General features: G+C 59.0%; 8 protein-coding genes across 8 annotated transcripts; 2 read left to right on the top strand and 6 right to left on the bottom strand.

Annotated features, from left to right (window-relative positions):
* Window positions 1-818: 818 nt before the first annotated feature.
* On the bottom strand, window positions 819-1,455 carry P884DRAFT_319776 (uncharacterized protein; the record flags this gene model as incomplete). The annotated part of the gene is made up of 3 exons (XM_069445364.1): window positions 819-1,108; window positions 1,203-1,204; window positions 1,418-1,455. The coding sequence occupies 3 exons, from the start codon at window positions 1,453-1,455 to the stop codon at window positions 819-821; spliced, it is 330 nt and encodes a 109-aa protein (XP_069293368.1).
* Window positions 1,456-2,780: 1,325 nt separating this feature from the next.
* P884DRAFT_252512 (uncharacterized protein) lies at window positions 2,781-4,254 on the bottom strand. The gene is made up of 4 exons (XM_069440732.1): window positions 3,929-4,254; window positions 3,804-3,853; window positions 3,268-3,734; window positions 2,781-3,170 (listed from the first exon to the last, which is right to left on the bottom strand). Coding segments are annotated over exons 1-4 (552 nt in total). The 5' UTR covers window positions 3,930-4,254; the 3' UTR covers window positions 2,781-3,136.
* Window positions 4,255-4,841: 587 nt separating this feature from the next.
* Window positions 4,842-5,860, bottom strand: P884DRAFT_212794 (uncharacterized protein; the record flags this gene model as incomplete). The annotated part of the gene is made up of 3 exons (XM_069439172.1): window positions 4,842-5,061; window positions 5,145-5,598; window positions 5,659-5,860. The coding sequence occupies 3 exons, from the start codon at window positions 5,858-5,860 to the stop codon at window positions 4,842-4,844; spliced, it is 876 nt and encodes a 291-aa protein (XP_069293366.1).
* Window positions 5,861-6,415: 555 nt separating this feature from the next.
* Window positions 6,416-7,789, bottom strand: P884DRAFT_281257 (uncharacterized protein; the record flags this gene model as incomplete). The annotated part of the gene is made up of 1 exon (XM_069443522.1): window positions 6,416-7,789. The coding sequence occupies one exon, from the start codon at window positions 7,787-7,789 to the stop codon at window positions 6,416-6,418; it is 1,374 nt and encodes a 457-aa protein (XP_069293365.1).
* Window positions 7,790-8,454: 665 nt separating this feature from the next.
* Window positions 8,455-9,606, top strand: P884DRAFT_333017 (thiamine pyrophosphokinase). Its single transcript, XM_069445823.1, has 3 exons — window positions 8,455-8,670; window positions 8,736-8,812; window positions 8,897-9,606. The coding sequence occupies exons 1-3, from the start codon at window positions 8,490-8,492 to the stop codon at window positions 9,482-9,484; spliced, it is 846 nt and encodes a 281-aa protein (XP_069293364.1). The 5' UTR covers window positions 8,455-8,489; the 3' UTR covers window positions 9,485-9,606.
* Window positions 9,607-9,890: 284 nt separating this feature from the next.
* On the bottom strand, window positions 9,891-11,008 carry P884DRAFT_252505 (uncharacterized protein; the record flags this gene model as incomplete). The annotated part of the gene is made up of 2 exons (XM_069440731.1): window positions 10,855-11,008; window positions 9,891-10,751 (listed from the first exon to the last, which is right to left on the bottom strand). The coding sequence occupies exons 1-2, from the start codon at window positions 10,855-10,857 to the stop codon at window positions 9,891-9,893; spliced, it is 864 nt and encodes a 287-aa protein (XP_069293363.1). The 5' UTR covers window positions 10,858-11,008.
* A 375-nt stretch (window positions 11,009-11,383) lies between these two features.
* On the bottom strand, window positions 11,384-13,781 carry P884DRAFT_295338 (amino acid/polyamine transporter I). Its single transcript, XM_069444327.1, has 3 exons — window positions 13,057-13,781; window positions 12,099-12,985; window positions 11,384-11,943 (listed from the first exon to the last, which is right to left on the bottom strand). The coding sequence occupies exons 1-3, from the start codon at window positions 13,328-13,330 to the stop codon at window positions 11,485-11,487; spliced, it is 1,620 nt and encodes a 539-aa protein (XP_069293362.1). The 5' UTR covers window positions 13,331-13,781; the 3' UTR covers window positions 11,384-11,484.
* A 2,226-nt stretch (window positions 13,782-16,007) lies between these two features.
* P884DRAFT_281253 (uncharacterized protein) lies at window positions 16,008-17,854 on the top strand (the record flags this gene model as incomplete). Its single annotated transcript, XM_069443521.1, has 2 exons — window positions 16,008-16,616; window positions 16,679-17,854. 2 exons carry the CDS (start codon window positions 16,008-16,010, stop codon window positions 17,852-17,854), a joined length of 1,785 nt encoding a protein of 594 aa, XP_069293361.1.
* Window positions 17,855-18,523: the final 669 nt, after the last annotated feature.

Below are 18,523 nucleotides of genomic sequence, written 5' to 3'. Positions count from 1 at the left end.
CCTCATCCTCCTCCCAATTTCCCAGCCCCTCCTTCCTCTCCTTCTCGTCCTCCGCCTCTCCCTCTTCTCCTTCTCCCCCCCCTTCTTCTTCTTCCCACACCTCGGGCAGCACCAGCCACACCGCCTCGGCCACCTCCCGGACGTCCCGCTCCTGCACGACGGCCGAGAGGGGCCGGTGCGCGCAGATGGTGCGGCAGTAGAGCAGCGACGAAAGCTGCACCGTGCGGCGCAGGTCCGTGTTGTCTGGCGGGGAGTGCGGGTAGGAATGGGAGGAAGACGACGAGGAGGCGGTGGAAGAGGAGAAGGAGGAGGAGGGGTAAGAGGTATGAGGGGTGGAAAATGAGGTGTACGAGGAGAAGGAGGAGGAGGAGGGGGAAGAGTAGGAAGAAGGGGGGGGAGAGTAAGAAGACGGGGAGAGAGAGGCGTTGAGCTGGGCAACGTCTGCCGTCCCCGACACGCGGCCTTGCACCCAGTCCAGCATAGTCTGGAGCTTGTGGAGCTGCCAGGCCGAAGGGGTCAGGGGCTAGGTGAGCAAAGTGGTCAGGAGGAAATCGGCGTCCTGGAGGATGGCTGCCGTGCCAGGGTCTTGACTTGGGGGTCCAGCTGTGACCGGCGAGCTAGAGCTCCGATGGAGAGTAGTAGAGGCGGTAGGGGTGGTGCGGTTGACGAACTCGGTGTAGTCGGCGATCTCGCCCCAGGAGAGCGAGGCCGGGACCTCCCGGATGATCGCCGTGGCGAGGTCAACGCTAACCTCTCCGTTACGGTGTTTTCGCTCTGGAGAGCATTGGGCGATGCGATGGGAAGCGAGGTGGGTTGACCTACATAACCACCATCTTCACCAGCAGATTCCCCTCACTACCGAGGGCAGTGAGACCACCACGAGCTCTGGTCATCTCCAACGCACCGTCAACATGGACTCGAAGATGGTCGGTTTCATCCAGGAAGAAGATATCGTTCAAAATCAGCCGGATCACGGCCGTGATGGTCTCGTTGTTGGTTGGCGCCCGGTAATGATTCACAAGCATCGTGTGCAACCGCTGCATCGCCGTGAATCGCGCGGCAAGGATGCTTCTCCTGTCTGCTGCCACCCCTGAACAGCGCCTGAGGGCTTTCACGACTTTACCGGATCTTCGTCAACAATACCGCGCCTGTAGAAACCCCACTAAAGGGAAAATTCGGGAGGGAACAAGTTGACTACATACACCTGGGAAGCTACCAGGCTCGCTTTGGATCAGGAGCGGGGGGAAGTTATTATCCGTGTACGGGGTGGCATCGTTAGATGATTGAAACCTGTACAGGGGCAGAACCGCCGGCACTACTACCACACCATCAGTGCCTGACCAGAAGCGTACATTTCCGAGCACCTCTTTCTCGCTTGGTGGTGCATTCCGGATTTCAATCTCCCAATCAACTTTACCTTAACCAAAGCTCGCACCAGGTGAGATAGGTGTCCATGGTGGTGGTGGGTTGGTGAAGCCTAGGTTGGCGGAGACATGATGAGACGCGGGCGGACCGGCTGGAAACGTGCAAGGCTCCGCCTTCTGGGTAGGCCGTCTCGAAGTTGAGCTTGAAAGGTAACCTGCTATGGAGTGCTCAACGCTTATCAGGTGAGGAGCGTAGTCTTTTCGCGGGGAATCCGGATGGATAGAGCCACGAGCATACCCGTTGTCCTCATATTGGCATATAGGTGGTGGCACCCGCCGTTGACAGTTTCGACATTGCTTTTCTAGATTGCACTGTGACGGTTAGAAGAGCGTCAACGGACGAGCGAGGAGGGACCAGTGGGCCCCCGTTGAAACTGACCTTTTGTTTTCTCCGCCTACACTCGCTAATTACATGACCGCTTTCTCCTCTCGACAACTGGCGGCCGGTGGGATGGAGTCTTCCTTGTCGGTATCATTTGTCTTATCCAAGAAGCTGGGTGGGGACAACAATTCTAGCTTAGAGGGAGGAAGCGTCCGGAGAGTCTTTCATACAGATAAGAGATACTCAACAGGTGAAGATGTATCTCTGCAAAGTCCAAGTGGCGAGTTTTGACTGCAGCACGAGGAAGACCGGGGTTTAGAAGGGTCTCTCATTTTCTAGCCGGTAAACTACCCTAGTTTGGCATGCTTCGCCGCGTTCTTTTTGCGTTGTGCGCCACAGGTGACCAAACAACAGCATCCCGGTTCAGCAGCACTTGATCCTGGCGATCGACGGTTCAAAAAGAAGCTTAATTATGGCAACAAGGTGCGGAAGCTAGCGTTGGTTCGACATCTGATTCGCCCGGGGCCTGCTTCCATCGAGATCCGGAACCCGCACGCCCCCCCTTTCGATCGCGTGGCTGCGGGAAGACTTAGCATGCCGCCTTGCGTTTCTCATACTGGAACTGCATCGCCATGTCACCCTGACCCGTTCGTCCAGCTTTCGCTGACGTGACCCCTCTCGCCCGCAAGAACCCTAAACGGGCAGCGTCGATGATTTGACTTATGGTCCTAACTGTGCCGCACTATTACTTCAGCCTCGCTTCTGGCTGATTCTTTTGGACGGACTTCAGAGTTCGGTAATGTAATCCCACGGAACAATGCAACCACCGAAGGCTGTCCACAAACTTTTACCGGGGAATAATCACGGGCCGTCGTACATTTGCTGACCACCCAAGTGCCTGACGTCCCTCGTCATCTAGAGGCCACTTGATTGTGCTTTAGCGACGTGGTTCCCCTCGGTAACCACATCCTCAAAAGAAAAAAGAAAAAAAAAAAAAAAAAAAAAAAAAAAAAAAAAAAAAAAAAAAAAAAAGAGAGAGAGAGAGGGAGAGCGTGGCGCGAACCGAGTTTTTCCTTGATCTCGAGTTGGTCACGTCCTACCAGGATTCGTTTCTTGGCAGATGACGTAAAGTCGTGTGGGCATGGTGAAACGAACAAAACACGAGAAGGACGGAAAGAAGGGAAAAAAAATGAGATTCCGATGGTAACAACGCCGATGTGAGAAGAAGATACACTGCTGAGACGAGAAGCGATGACAATGTGAGAAGAGAACCGGTTATCCGTGCCGCCGAACCGAAAGTTTGCCGGCCAACCGAGTCAAAAATTCGAGGTGATCCATCTTGCTGCTATCTCGTGAAGGCCTCGTCGACGAGGGCCACCCTGCCGCGCGCTTATTGCTGTTTGCCCTTGGTTTGAGAGAGGTAGCTATACAGCGCACGTTAACATTTGTGGGCCGGGGGAGGGAGCCGGGGGGTTAGAGAAATAAACCCAAATCCCCCGGAGACGCTGGAATCAAACTCACTTTACAAAGAATCCTTCTGCCACGCCGACAGCCCCGAGGACGCCGAGCCCGATACCTGCCTCCTTCCAGCCCAGCGTGCCGCGGTCGTACAAGCCCCAGGCCTTGAAGCCCAGCCACCCGCTCAGACCGACGACCGCCATAATGTTGGCGAGAGCCAGCGCGCCGGCGGCGCCGCCCTCGCCGACCGTCTCAAAGTGCTTGGCGAGCCAGCTCTCGGCACGGCGGGCCCTGGAGCCGGCGCCACCGCGGGCCTTCTTCTTCTTGGCGAGATCGGCCTCGGCGCGGGCCTCGGCCTCCTCTTGGGCCACCTCTTCGCGCTCGATACGCCCCGCCTGGGTTTCCGTTTTGACCTCTTGCGATGCGTAGTCCGACGGTACCGTGTGCACCGAGGGTGTGTCGACGTCTACCAGCGAGGCCGTGGACGAGGCCGTGGTTTGGCGCACTTGCGGCGGCTGGGGGGCGGCGGCCTGATGTCGCGCATGGTTAGTGTCCCCACCGGGACACGGCAGAGGACGCGAATGAAAAGTCCCGCTTACCTCCTCGGGAGACTGCTTGGGACCTTTAGAAGCTACTTCGGCGTAAGACACTGCGCGGGTTCTGTAAGTAGCTCGATCATGGAACACAGCAGCCGGAGGGCAGATGTGCGTGACGCAAGACGTACTCCTTGCTTTGTGATCTGATGAAGACTGGTCGGGAGGTGCAATGTTTCAATCGGCCGCGAGGAAAATGATCCGCAGGCAGTAGAAATGGGAGCGGTGTTCTGCCCAATGATGTGTTAATGGGGGCGATGGTCGTTTTAATATCCGCGTGACGGAATGGGGTGATGAGTGCCAGGTGACCGCGATACCCGATAAAATGGTAAAAGAACCTCTGATAAAATACTTGTCGCCGGTTGATGGGAACATGTGAAGGTTAAAACCGGGCTGGGTGGCAGCTGCCCGCCCACCGGTGACCTCAGAGCATCACCTACAACGGGTTGACGGGCAACCAGGCAGCTGAGTGAGTTGACAAGCGGGGAAGCCGGGCAGGCGATGCTAGGGCTGGATTGTGAATGACGTCGACGACCCACTCGGACTCGCGCCAAAATGCTCTAGGCCAAGCCGACGCTAAAAGCAGAGAGGACGTGCGACGTGCGCTACGAAAGCCGAGATGGATTTGCGTGCATCCAGGTCTAGGATAGCTGCATTTGGATTCTTCCCCTGGCACGGGTTACGGTTTACTCTTCAGCGAGGTAACGTTGGGATGATCAACCAGTTCTCTCGGAGGAAGCTCGGCAGCAGCGGGTTATGACGAGAGCAGGCAAGTCGGTTTGTGTGGGAACGGAAACTCAACTGCTCCAGGCAGATGGTAAGTAGCGAGTTGATTTGGAGAAGAAACGGTCTAATGCCTCTATTGACAAGGTATAAGATACACAAGAGTCGTACAATATCAGCGCGATGCCCGCTCAGTCAGTACCGGCCTTAGTTCAACGACAAAGGAGCTCCGCTAGGTGCATCAAGAGGTGTTAAGATGTTGGGTTGTCGTCGTCGTCGTTGTTGTTGTACACTTCTCAGTCCGGCTCCATTCCTCCGCCCCTATTGCTTATTTACCTCCTTGCTCTCCTTATCCGCCTCCGTCGCGTCGTGGGCCTTCGGCGGAATGACCTCGTCCTTGGACTGGGCGACCGCCTCCTCTCCCTTAGCCTCCTTAACTGCCTCCTGGGCCTCCTGAGTCTGCGCGGCCTCGTCGTCCTCGTCGTCGGCTAGCTCGGAGCCGTAGACGTCGGGGTATTTCCGGAAGCAGTCTTGCATGTGCCTGAAAAAAAAAAGAACATTGTCAGCCGACCTCGTTCGCAACGCGACCCCTAACGCCCTCCTTCCACACTCCGGAATACGCACTGGAACTTGTCGATGCAGTCCATCCCCTTGGGCTCCTCTTTGGAGTAGACAAAGCAGCTGAAAGCCGCCTTGAATTCCTCACCGCACGGCCCATGCGCCATGCCGCCCAGGCACGGGCAGTCCCAGTTGATCTCGCCCGTCTCGGGGTCGAAGGCGCCTTGCTGTTGGGCTTCCTGCTCTAGCGCCTCGGGTGAGCCGGGTTCGGGTGCGTCGGCCGTGCCTGCGGTTGGTGCAGCCTCCGTCTCCTTCGGTTTCGCTTGTTGGGCGGTCGCGTCCGTCTTCGCCTCAGCCGCCTTCACTTCCGCCGTCTTTGTGGGCTCATGAGGGGATGGTGGTGGCGGCGCGGCGGCGGCGGCGGCAGCGGCGGCAGCGGCAGCTTGGCGGCGCTTCTCCTCGATCAGGGCATCGACTGTGGGAAGGTCGGCGTCGGAGAAGTGAGGCGGGGCAGGGCCGACTTGTGCTGGTTCGGAGTTAGCGGAAGAAGAGAGCTGAGCAAGGCACCAAGGGGACGAACGGGGAAGCTCATCGGCGAAGAGAGGGCTGGTGTTGTAGTAGTAGACGGCGGCGGCCGCAAGACCCCATCGCAGCGCGGTCCCCTTCCAGGTCCCTTTCTTGCGCGCCGGGGCAGTCGATGCGAACCGCCGAGAGCCTGAAGCAAGAGTCGGCCGCGCTGCGCGTAGCGCACTGGGCGCTATCCTGAGGGCGGAGCGATACATCTTGGTACGGAATGAAGGAACGAGATCGGCACGGAAGAAAAAAGAGAAACGATCTCTCAGCGCGAAAACGAAGGTGACCACCGCGACCCTCCCGTAATGATGTTTGTAAGCAATTCCGATGGCGCCAAAATTTCTGGCGAGAACCGCTGCCACCGAACCGGAATTTCCCCGAGGCAGGGATTGGCCAATGCCGAGCTTGGGAGCCTCGGGTCCCGCTTTTCCTTACCAGCCCGACTCCAAGAACCCCGCCAAGCAACTATGGTTCCCCTTCCTTCCATTCTTTTGGAATGAATACACTACGGAATGCTCCGTACGGGACACGGATATTATCATTCTTCATTATGATTTCTCATCTTAAAACATTTCCATCCTTTAACGTCAGATGGCATTGACAGACGAGCTTCCCAGTCGAACGCCTTGTTACCGGCGAAGTCTTCGGTCACCCTCAAACATCTGGGATCGCTTGAAAGGCCTTCGAGGGCTCTCTGTTTCCCGTTTCCACTTCTCCTTCCCTTCCCTTTCTACCGTGCCACTGACCTGGTCGCCCGTTCCAAGTTACGGCTGACTCCGATCTCGTGGCATCGGCGATGCACTTTTCCTGCCGTTCGCGACGGGAAAACGACTTTGTCTAGAACCGGCTGACTTTCCGATGGTTGTTTCTGGGGCAATGTAAGGTTCCGGTGGCCCCCACCATGGACCGTTTGTCCTTCGCCTTCTCTCATCGTCCATGACCCCAACGCCGAACTCGCGGCCGCGATTCTTGACCGTGGCCTCTTCAATTTGATGCCACTGTGACCGCCGGCCTGCGGTACCCCCCAAACCATGATCCGCGCAGAAGCTTGCCCGCTCTGGTGGCTCACTCGGGTCCGCTAATCTGCTCCTTCGTGGCCTGTTGCCGGGTCGCCTCGACCAACACGCGCCACGCGCTGTAGGACCTAGTGACTTGGCCCTGCTACTCCACACCCCGGCTCTCAATGGCAAGGCTCCTCCGGCCGCCGGCGAGGACGCAGAGAGGTCTTGCCCGCGGTTGAGCACACCCATCCTTTTGCGAGACTGGGCAGTGACAGTTGGTGCGCTTCCTGGCCTGGCTTCCACCCCCGACTCGGCGACCATGGCGGCCTTCTGCGCCGCGAGCGCCTTCTCCCACAAAGCGGCAACTCGAGCCCTCAGCATGGCCTCGAGCTTTGCGTAGAACTTGCAGCCAGCGACAGGCACCTGGTGGGATTCCAGCGGTTTGGAACTCTGTGGCTCGCTGGTGGCATTAGCCATCGGGGCGTGGTCTTGAGAGAGGTGCTCAGACTCGACATGACTCCGAGCGTCAACGTATACATCGTTGTCGCTGTCACTTTCATCACCGTCCTCGCAGCTGAGATTGGCGTCAGTTTGCGGTTGGACGCCGTCATCGTCAAGCTTGGGATGGCTGCTACAACGGCTATTACGGCTGGACTGGACCTCGTCATCTGAGCCGCCTCCTTCGCTCGGCTTGCCGCTCCCGCCCCCGTCGCTCATGACTATGCGCCTGAAGCCCTCGTTGCCTGGGGGCTCCCACCGGTTGCCGAATCCACCCTCATCGCCGCTGGAGCTGTCGACGGCGGATTCGTCAACACTGCTGCCGTAGTCACTGAGACACTCGGCAAAGGTGTATCCTCCGGTGATGGGCTCTCCGTCGAAGAGGCCGCCGTTGTCGTCGTACCTGTCCTCGAGGTCACTCGTGTCGTCGCTTCCGCTCAAGGTGCCGTCGTCCACGACCACCTCCCACCCGTCTTCGATGGCCTCCGCTGGTGCCGGTGGTGCCGGCGTCGTGCCGAGGGCGGCCTGCACCCAGTTTGTCGTGTTGAGGAGGAGATTTCCAACACGGTTGGCTCCGCTCCGGGATATGTGGAGGAGGTCAAGCAGCGCCGCCTCCGGTCCGTCTGATGGTTGAGCCATGGGTTTTATCCGGGGCCTTGGGCTGTGCTGGGCTGGGCTCTGTGCGAGACCAACAAGCACGGCTTCCAGGCTGGCTGCTAACCACAGTACGTGCGATATGTCAGCCTGTTGAAGGCCATGAAAGGAGAGGTATCGCTGAGAGAAGAAAGAGACAATCTAGAAGCACGCGGTGAAGGGCGAGACATGGGTGGCACGGGAAGGAGAAGCAGAGTTGGACGATGCATCTCGTTAGCAGATAGGAGGACGTCCACGGCCCGAGTCCTCGCACAGTGGTTATTTTTCATTGTAGAATATCCGGCATGGGTTGAAACAAACTCCTTCCCAAGAGGTGATGAGGGGTGACGAGTGCGTGCGACAGAGCGTCCTCGAAAGACTCCGTGCCCCATGCAAGCAGCTACATGTCGTTGACGTCCGAATGCTGCCCCAACAGTTCCAACCGGGCATGCATGTCGACCCAGAATCATACAGCAATGCCGGGTTTTACGAGACTCGTTTGGCCAACTCGCAATACGTAGCAGCCCTGGCCGGATCTTGACTGATATCTACAATCTTCCCTCTCCGTCCCAGAACTGGAACTGGCAGCCCCACTTTCATCATTAATCAACGCCCGCGGAGACGAGAGCACCCGCACCCGCACCCGCACCCGCACCCACACCTTTTCCCAAGACCACCAACCCCTTCTCTGCCGGCTGCACGCACCATGAGTGAACGCAGCAGCACAGACGCTGCACAGTCGGACATCTTCGACTGGAGCCCTGCCGAGCTGATCCGGGACGCCCCGCTATCGGGCGGGTGCGATTCGCGCGGGATGGGATTCGCCCTGGTTGTGCTCAATCAACCACTTCATCATCTCGACGTGACCCGCCGATTATGGAACAAGGGTGAGTCTTCTCGGGAATTCAATGGACGAACCGAAAGCGGATGCTGACTCTCCACACTCCACAAGCGCAAGTCCGCATTGCAGCTGACGGGGGAGCAAACGCCCTGTACCAAGCTGCCGGCCAGCATGGCGACTCCTCTTTTGTCAGCAGCTCTCTCTCTCTCTCTCTCTCTCTCTCCCCGGCAGTGCCATGATAAAAGGGTGATGGTGCTGACCAGCTGGCCCAGGATGACCTCGCCGTCATCATTGGCGACCTCGACAGCCTGAGCCCCTCCGCCCGGGCCTACTACGAGTCCCGCGGGGACGATGAACGGCAGAATAAGACCCTGGTCATCCGCGATCCTGACCAAGAGTCTACTGACTTTGGCAAGGCCGTGGCGTACGTCCGGCAGCATTACGGCCCCCGAGACGGCGCCCCACCCATCGACATCGTCGCCATCGGCGGCTTAGGCGGCCGCGTCGACCAGGGGCTCAGCCAGCTCCACTACCTGTACCGGTTCCAGGCGGAACCGGGTTATGCGCAGGGGCGCATGTACCTGTTCAGCGGGGAGAGCTTGACGTTCTTGCTGAAGCCGGGCACGCACCGCATCAGGGTGAGGGACGGCCGGTCCGAAGACGTGTTTGGGAAGTACGTGGGCATCCTGCCGGTGGGGAAGCCCAGCAGGATTACGACACGGGGGCTGGAGTGGGATGTGCAGGACTGGGAGACGCGGTTCGGGGGGCGGGTAAGCACCAGCAACCATGTGCTTCCGGAGACGGAGGTGGTCGAGGTGCAGACCACGGAGGAGGTACTGTTTACGATCGTGCTGAGGTAGCAGGCCTGGCTGGACCGCAGCTAGCACCGCATGCTTGGGTCCGGCTCATGTACATACATACATACAGTACATACATACATCGGCACCAGACGCGCGGAGGCGACGTGTGATTAGGAGCAGAGACCTAGCATCAGCTGCCGTGACAGAACTTTGGATTAAAGCAACGCCACAACAACCCCCCCCCCCCCCCCCCCCCCCCCAAAAAAAAAAAAAAAAAAAAAAAAAAAAAAAAAAAAAAAAAAAACACCCCCCGGGACAAAAAACAAAAACAAACAAACCAAAACGCCTAAACTCCTCGCTAAAAAAATGATGAACGGGCTCCTACGTATAGGTATGTACGCAGTGATCCAAGATAGAATCGCCCCCTTGCCTCCATCGTTTCTCCCCACACATACACAGGCTACTGCTACCTCAAATAATGCAGCACCAGCCAGCAAAACAGGAAAAACACCACGACGCCCACCCCAAAGATCCACTTGTCCTCTTTGGCCCGGCGCTCAATCATCCGGATCGTGTCCCCCGAGATGCCGAGCGTGTTGCCTACCGAATACAGCTTCCGCTGCGTCGACTTGAGCATCTCCCTCTGCTGGCTCAGGTCGCCCAGCACCGCCTGGCCGCGCGCAATGTACTCGTCCAGCGCAGAGTGCGTGTTGGCAAAGAACTGCTGCTCCCGCAGCGCGTGACTCTCCCGCGTGACATCACCGCTCCCCATCCCCAACCCCCCTCCTCCTCCTCCTCCTCCTCCTCCTCCGCCGCCGCCGCCGCCGCCACCGCCGCCGGCCTCGGCTACGCTCGTCGTCCGCGCGTGCCCGCGCCCGGCGGCACCCGCGGCGAGCCCGTACCCGGACGCGGTTGCCGTCGCGGTGGACGTGGCCGTGCCCGCGTACGGGTTCTCGGGGGTGGCGGTCGCGTAGGGCCGCCTGCCGAGCAGCTCGCGCCTGTTCTCGGCGTGGGCGGCGTCGTCGCGGGCGGCCTTGAGGGCGTCGAACTGGGCGCGGAAGTCGGACAGCTCGGCGCGGAAGTCGCGGATGCGCTCGAACGCCTTCTCCTGCTTGGCCGGGTTCAGCTCCTGCTTGGCCAGCGCGCTGTACTCGTCGATCGTCCGGGCGAAGGCCGTCAGCGAGGCCGAGAGCGACCCCAGCGCGGCCGGGGTCAGCTGCGGTTTCGCGTGCTGGGCATCGTTCGGCGAGGCGCCGCCGCCGGAGAGCGCCGAGAGGTCTTTGCGGATCGTGGTGCGCTGCTTGAGCGCCGAGTTGAAGGTGGTGTTCTGTTTGGGGCGCAGCAGACGGTTTAGTTATTAGGTTAGTTGATTGACTGAACGGGAAAAGGGAGGCGAGCGATAGGATTGAGAATGCGAACAAGGGGCGTACCATAGTCTGGGTGATTCGGTGCAGTTCATACGGGAATGTCGGGATCTAGGTCGGTCTGATGGATCAAGAACACCACGAATGTCTTATCCTTGAATTTTTTTTTTTTTCGGTTTGTACTAAATGTGTCGTCGTCAACATCGAAAAGTTTGAGTTTGGCCCGATCTGCACCGTTAACGTTATCGCGCTTGCAAGCTGGCATTTGGAGGTTCGTGGGCCCCAAAGTCCAGAACAAGGTTGCCGAGTGGGTCTTCCGAGACCCATCGACGGGAAGAGTGGGGCTTCGACCAGGTGGTCCGCGTTGGTTGACTCTTTTTTAGTTACCACTGAGCTCCTGCCAACACCAATGCTTAAAACCCTTGTAGTTAAACGTGATTTCCGGTTGGAACTGGAAACCCTTGCCAACCACAAATCACACACTTCATCTCGATCAGACGTGTTTTCTTTTCCGTCCCTTTCAATATTCCTCGGGTCGTGAAGCTCTTTACGGAATGGGGGAAATGCTCAATGAGTATCAAACTCTGAAAACGCAACCCGGGTACGGATATTGACTTTTGTTAAACTAGCAGTTTGACGGACCTTCAAAAAAAAAATCGTACATAACCCTCGGCAGCGCACGGACTGCCAGAGGCCCTACGCAGCATGCGTCTTGACTTTCCGATACCTGATAACCTCCACCGCTTGTTCGTCCAAGATCCGCTCCGCCACGATCTTGTGGCCCCTAAAGGCTGGCCAGAACTTGGTCCACAGCACCCAGTAGATGCCGCCCAAGATGAGAACGCCGACGCCAACGACAGGGAACACGTAGTACGGATACCCCTCGGCCCAGAAATCCCCATCGGCCGGCGGGATGAAGGGCACGACGGCTAAAAAGGCGTTGCACAGCAAGAAAATGACGGTGATGGGCAGCCACGTGCGCCACCCGGGGTTCCACGGCTCCTTCCTCTGGTATTGGAGGTAGATGAGCCCCGCGGCGACGAAGGCGTTGATCCAAGCGCCAGGATAGGTGTACAGGTTGACGATGAAGTTGTAGGCCGGTCCGGGGGGCGGGGCCAGAAGGACAATCACGGTGACGAGCCAGTGGAGAAATAGCTAAAAGGCAACAATCCCTGGTTAGCATCTCGACGCGGATCAGGACCGGGGGCTATATGGTATATAATTTGTCTTTTCCTTTTTTTCCTTTTTGAGGTGATGGAGAAGAAGAGAAGGAAGGAGATTGGGGAAAACGGAGGGAGGGGGGAACATACAGCTGCAGCGGGCGAGTTGAACGGCCGGTTTGAGCCCCACAAGCGGCTTAGCGGCAACAGACCCTCCTTCCCGAGTTCCTGGTTCAACCGCGCGTGGGCGAAGCTGACGGCCAGGACATTGCCCAGGTTGCTGAGCGCGACGAAGGCGGGCAGGGTGCGGGCGCCGGCGCTATCGCCGAAGACGTTCTTGAAGAAGAGCCCGGCCACGATGACCTCCGAAGTGGCCAGGTCCGACTTGGGGATGGCGGCGAAGTAAGCAACGTTGGCGAGCACGTACAGGATGGTCACGCCGCCGATGGCGAGCGGCGCGGCGATGACGAGTGTGCGGCGCGGGTTCTTGATCTCGCCGAGCACGTAGTTTGCGTTCTCCCAGCCCTTGAAGCTGTAGACAATGTTGAGCAGGGCGTTGGAGTAGGCGTACGCGCCGCCGCCGCCGTATCCCTCGCCGGACTCGATGGCAAACGCGTTGTCAAAGTTGTGCGGGTCGGGCACCAAACGGCGGCCGGCCAGCGCGGCAAAGCCCGAGAAGACGATGAACAGCAGCACGGCCACCTTGAAGACGCCCAGGAGGTTGAAGAGCCGGACACCCCACTTAGGCGCCACCGAGTGCAGCACCACGGCGAAGGTCGCGCATGCCACGCCGATGCCGCGCGCCTGGTAGGTGTCCTTGAGCTCGCCGCGTGCCGCGTACAGGATGTAGCGCCCGAAAGCGAGCGAGTTACCAGACGAGAAGCCGAGCAGGATCATCTGCGAAGCCAGCACGCACGTTGCGAGATACTTGGGACGGCGGTAGATGTATTCGAGGTAGTTCTTTTCACCGCCCGACCGGGGAATGGCCAGGCCGAACTCGAGCCAGACGCTGAGGCCGCAGAAGGTGAGAAAGCCACCTGCGACGGGTTAATGCCATGCGTCATAACAAGGGAAAAAAAAAAAGGGACACGAGGGACGGCCGTCTTACCAATCACCCATAGCATCAGGCTTACACCGACGGACCCGGTCGCCGCGAAGATGCTCGAGGGCGTCGAGAAGATACCGGTGCCGATCATCTTGTTGAGGATGAGGAACACGGCGCCCGTGATGCCCAGCTTGCGCGAGTCATCGTAGGCATACTGGTCCTCCTGCTTGATGTCACCCGTCTCGACATCGTCGGCTGCTGCGTTCGCCCGGATAGGGTTCTTGACCTCCTCCTTGGAAGCGGCCTGTCCGTCGGAGGACTTCTCGAAGACGCCCATGTCGACAGACCGTTGTGGGCGAACTTGCTCGAACACAAGGTGCGTGAGCGCGATGGGATGTTTCGACGCGGGCTGGAGGTTGAAGTTACAGGGCCTGCCGATCTTATTATAGGTAATGTCCAATGTTCATCACACGTGCAGGGTTTGCCAGGCGCCATTCTAAGGTTCATGGCAAACCCCCAATAAATTGGCTGACGCCAGTCGTGACGTGACATGGAAACGAAGGGTGCACTGGCACCATCCGTGGCTAGAATTCCCTTCACTATGGACAGACGGCGAGTAAGACCGGGTCCCTGCACGCATGCGAGCCCAGCCATGCGAGACTGACGCCATGAGGCGAGTCCCTTTTCGTCCTCTTTCTCCTTTCAACCCCTAGGCCATGTTCTTTCTCCCCAGGTGGGAAGCATCCCCGATGAGCTGATCGAGTTCCCCGGTCTGCCATGACGCGAAGGATGAGTTCTGGATGCAGAGAAAATTTCAGCTTCCGTTAACGTCTCAACGTCGATCCCGAGTGGGCACCAGCATGGGGGAAGCTGTCCGCTGCTCTCAGGTTGCTTACTATACTTCACAGTAAGTGACAAACACAGGCCAACTGCAAGCCGTCATGATCGTCGACGGGCGCCGAATGGGGAAGGTCGTCGCTAGCCCGACTCGGCATCCACAAACGGCCGAATTTGACCGATGTCGTGCTCCTGGCCAAGGATTACGGCAGCATCCTCCACCTAATGCAACGGTCAATTGGCACTCAACTTCCCCCCTCGAATTAAAAACTTGCAGACACTGGTGGTGCCAGTGTCGAATGTCAAAAACCACCACGAGCCGCAGGACTTGCTTTCACGAGCCTGCCAGTGTCTGAAACGGCTAGTATCGGCATGATGATGGCATGGCGCCTTGCAATCGATAACGATGTGCTGAAAGATGTGGCCTCGTCAGCTCAGCCCGCAATGTCTCGCCTCGCCAGAGACCAGAGAACCAACCAGCATCACGCTAGCGTAGACGCACATGCCGGCCGGTTTTAGACAAGACGTACGGAGCAATCTGTATGTATGTACTACATACAAAGTAAACTATCTCGGGCGCTGTTCTAGACGTCAGCAGGAACCGATCGCGAACGACCATTTCAAAGCCTGCAGCGACGGCCCGAGCCCTACACCTTTTTTTCTTTGACATCAGGTCCCCACTTCATCACGTTTATTACGAGAACGGGAAGAGTGTGAGAGTCCGATCGGAAACGGTCGAATTGGCGGGGACGGAACGGCGAGGACTCTGCCGGCCACCGGTGAGAGCGGGAACCCCACCAAAGGAATCGGCGCCTTCCCCCCTTTCCCTCTTCTTCCCATCCCCCTCTCCCCCATCACCCCCGTCGCGGCCGATCACTCCCATCCGACTCGGCCTCAACTGCTCGGCCCAAGATGCCTGGTAGGCACTCGTATCCGTACCCGGCACAGTCGCCGCGCCGGCACTGATTTGCAGCAGGGTACGGGTCGAGACCCTCGGCCGCAAATGCCCACTCAGGCGAGCCGCACCCAACTACTCCGTGTGAGGTCGTCGGCATCCGAAGGATCGGTTGTTCATCCTTCTTGGAACCCGCAAACTCTGTTGTTTTCTGTTGTTCCAGAGTCGTTGGCTCCACTGCACTGATGATCGAGTTAATGATGGGAGGCTTGCTTGCGAATGGATGGCGTTGCACTCAACCACGGATTTGTCGGTGCCACTAGACCATCATCGCAACGCGTTGTCGGGTGGCGGATCTCCGTTCCCCGGCCTGTCATGGCCATTGTCTGCCAAAATAAACACGACCCAGTGCATTCAAATCGCTCCAATCAACCGTTTAGATGATTCGAGAACGCGTTGGTCCTTCAAGCAATGCACGTGACCTCGCGTCCGCGGGGGCTTGGACTCCAAAACAGTGGGGTGTCGTGCAACTAGTTAACTAGTTAACTAATCCGTAGCTGCTCCAAAAAGCCCCAAAGACCGAGGGGCGAGTGATGATGGCAAAACGACATGCAAACTCACTCTGCAGGTTGCGGCTAAAAAAATGCTGCTTCACATTTTTGATCTTGCCTGTGCTTCCGAGCTCCCTAATGGCGCAACACTGACTTCAGGGTAATCGCCCTTGCGACGTTTTGGATGATCAAGGTTACAGAATCATGCTGTAGCGAGAAGCTCCCGCAGTCAGCGGCACGAGAATCAAAGTCACTGATAACTAGGTGGCTCAAATCCTGGCAGGCCCTGGGAATCGGGCGGGACGCGGGGCCGCGTGGCTAGCCTTTTGCCGCTGATTGATAGGTGGGGCACCGGTCGTTTTCTGGGGTTGGCTGTCTGTGCACGGCACGCCCACTCCCCACAGGCTGAGCCGCGGCGGCGTCGCGCGAAACCGCGTAACCAACTGCCCTGCACGTCCACCACCCGCCAGCCAAATCTCGCATCCCGTCTCTGCTTGCCGCGACCTCGCCCTCCGCCAATCGGCGCCCCCACCTCATCACCTGCCACCACGAACACTTGCCACATCGCTTGCAGGTCTTGGAGTCACGCATTCCTTCCGACCCGCGCGACGACAGACCCGGAGTCGACCATGATTCCCCCGAGGCTCGATTCCGGGCTCGCCGGGAACAAAGGGCGGGCGCCAACCTTCCAACCGACGCCGTTGACGAAATCCGACCAGCACGCAGCCGACATGAGCCAATTCGGTGCCGAGCCGAGAGCAGCCGGCTCTGGCGCACAGATAACGTTAGACTCTGCCACAGGCGACGCGACAACCACCTCCCACACCAGCAGTTTGGCCGGCAATTCGACAAACCGCGACCATGTCGTGGCCATTGGCTCCGGCGACGACTCTCGGCCAGCCGGTGATGCCACGCAATCCTCATCCGAGAACCATCGCCCGGGCGAGAATAACCAACCACCGCAGCCGCGAAACCAGCACCCGCTCGCCTTGTCTCGAAGCAATTCCCAGGGGACCACCAGTTCGACCAACGGCGCCGACGCCGTGTTTACCCCGCCGACGAGCGGAGGGAGACCGAGCCCCGGCACCGGCAGCGCCCACGGCTCGAGCCAGGACTCTCAATCTCAATTACACCAGTTGTCCCAGATCGCCGCCGCCCAGGCGAGGATACCCGAGGATGCGGCCGACCTGGGGCCCGGCGTGTCGAGGAAGCGAATGGCCGACGGCATGGTGAAGCACTCGCGCGACAAGTCAAACGTGTCTCCCGGGCAAATGGCCGGCCATTCGCGAAATACCAGCGCCGTCAGCGTGTCATCCACGGCCGGGAGCCGCATCGGAGAGGTACCGTGCCCCATATTTCCCGACTTGCCGAAGAACCAGGTGCTAACTTGTGATGGACAAAGCTGTCGGCTGAGCTGAGAGCGCGTTTGTCGTACGCCATGGTCAAGGTCAACCACGGATGGCAATCTCATTCCATTGACCAAGTAGAGACACTGGCGTCGCAGGCGGCGTCTCCGGTCTCTAGCGCCTCCACGATCCACCTGAGGAACGGCTCGTCAGCAAGCCCCCAACCCCCCGCCGTCTCACACCGGGCCATGGACAACGCAACCCCGGCAGCCGGCACCCAGCATCCGCATTCGGGCCTCGCTGCTGAATCCCGGTCGAGCACGTCTCCACAATCGACGTCGCGGGGAAGTTCAACGTCTCCGGTCAAGACGAGCCACGGGCTCGCTCCACCCGTGTCCATCCAGCCATCGCAGCCCGCGGGGAATCCCCGTAGGGACTCCAACCCGCGACAGGCCCCGCCTCCCCTCTCCGGCTCCTCCTACCACACGTCGCCCCGCACGGGCGGCCAACACGCCTCCAGCGCATACCTCGCCCCGGGGCGCCACAGGAGCGCAATATCCGACGCCATGCTCGTGTCGCCCCACACCAACGTCCGCGAACAGGACGCGATCGAGTCGCTCCTCTTCATGAGCAGTCCCGGCAACTCGGCCAACCTCAAGCACGCCTTCCCCACCACCTCGTCCTCGCAGCCGCTCCCCTCCAGCCACGCGCCGCCGCAACAAAGGACCGCCCTCCCTACCTCTCAACCGCGCAAGAGTCTGCCCTCGGGCCGGCCACCAACCCACCACTCCCGCTCCCAGTCCCAGTCCCAGTCGCAGGCCCAGGCGGCAAAACGGGTCGGGTTCGACAAGTCGCCGTCCGCAATGGACGTGGACGATCCCCCGTCCGCCGGCGGCGGCGGCGGTTCGCCAATGTCGGTCTCGCGGGGCACGCCGCGCAGGCGGGCGAACGGGGACCACTACTACCACAATTCCGCGCAGGCGCAGGCGCAGGCGCAGGCCGCCCCGCCGCCGACGCCGAGGTCGAGACAGCAGATCCCCGTCTCGGTCGGCTTGACCGTGTCGTCGAAACCGAGGCGGCCGCTGGCCGACGACGAGATCGATCGCATGCTGGACCAGGCAGCGGCCGACGACGCCGACTCGGATTCCGACGGCGAGATCGAGCTGCCCCCTGCTGCTTCCGTACGCGTACCCAGGCGGGGCGGGGACGGCGCCGAGGTAATTAATGTTTAACCCGCGGGGAGGGGGGAGGATCTGCGATGCCGAGCCCGGCTGGGTTGCTTTTCGTCCTCCCCCTTTTTGTCTCTTCTAGAAATCTCAAGCGAGTTGCTCCTATATCTCGGGTTCTCTGGGCGCCTTTTTTATGATTTTGTTTTTCTTTTTTTTTTCTTTTTTCGTTATCTGGGTTTATCATTCTCGGCAGCGGTTCCCAACGGTACTTGAAGGCTCCGGTTTGGTGGTTGAAAGGCTGCATTGCTCATTCTCTGTTCTTTGGTGCATGATATAGGCGGTTGGTTCTCTTCGAGGGTCGTCATGGGCAGGCCATTGTCTTGCCCCCTTTCCAACGGTCTTGCGTAGGCTGCATTCGGAATGGCGTTGTGTTTTCTTGTATCTTGGTTCTACCAGGTCCCCGGGGGCCAGTGAGATCCTGTCCGCCAGCGAGCGTGTATGTGGCTAGTTCTGCGGGTAACGGGCAAGAATTCCAAGAAAAAAAAATTGCGTTTCCGGTGCCCGTGCGCGCGCCTGCCTTTGTTCCTCGGCATGTCTCACTCTTCATTGTCCGCTTCCTATGTATACTTAATCTAGTAATTACTGTTTCGTAACCGCTCCGGGTGGGCATCTCTCCAATGCTAGTTCATTCGCCGATTCTTTCCTCTTCTTTCCAACCCTAGCATTTCGCAG

The sequence above is a fragment of the Thermothelomyces heterothallicus genome (genome assembly GCF_042370625.1).
Source record: "Thermothelomyces heterothallicus CBS 202.75 unplaced genomic scaffold P884_scaffold_44, whole genome shotgun sequence".
NCBI classification, from domain to species: Eukaryota; Fungi; Ascomycota; class Sordariomycetes; order Sordariales; family Chaetomiaceae; genus Thermothelomyces; species Thermothelomyces heterothallicus.
This window is presented reverse-complemented; position numbering and strand designations above follow the sequence as displayed.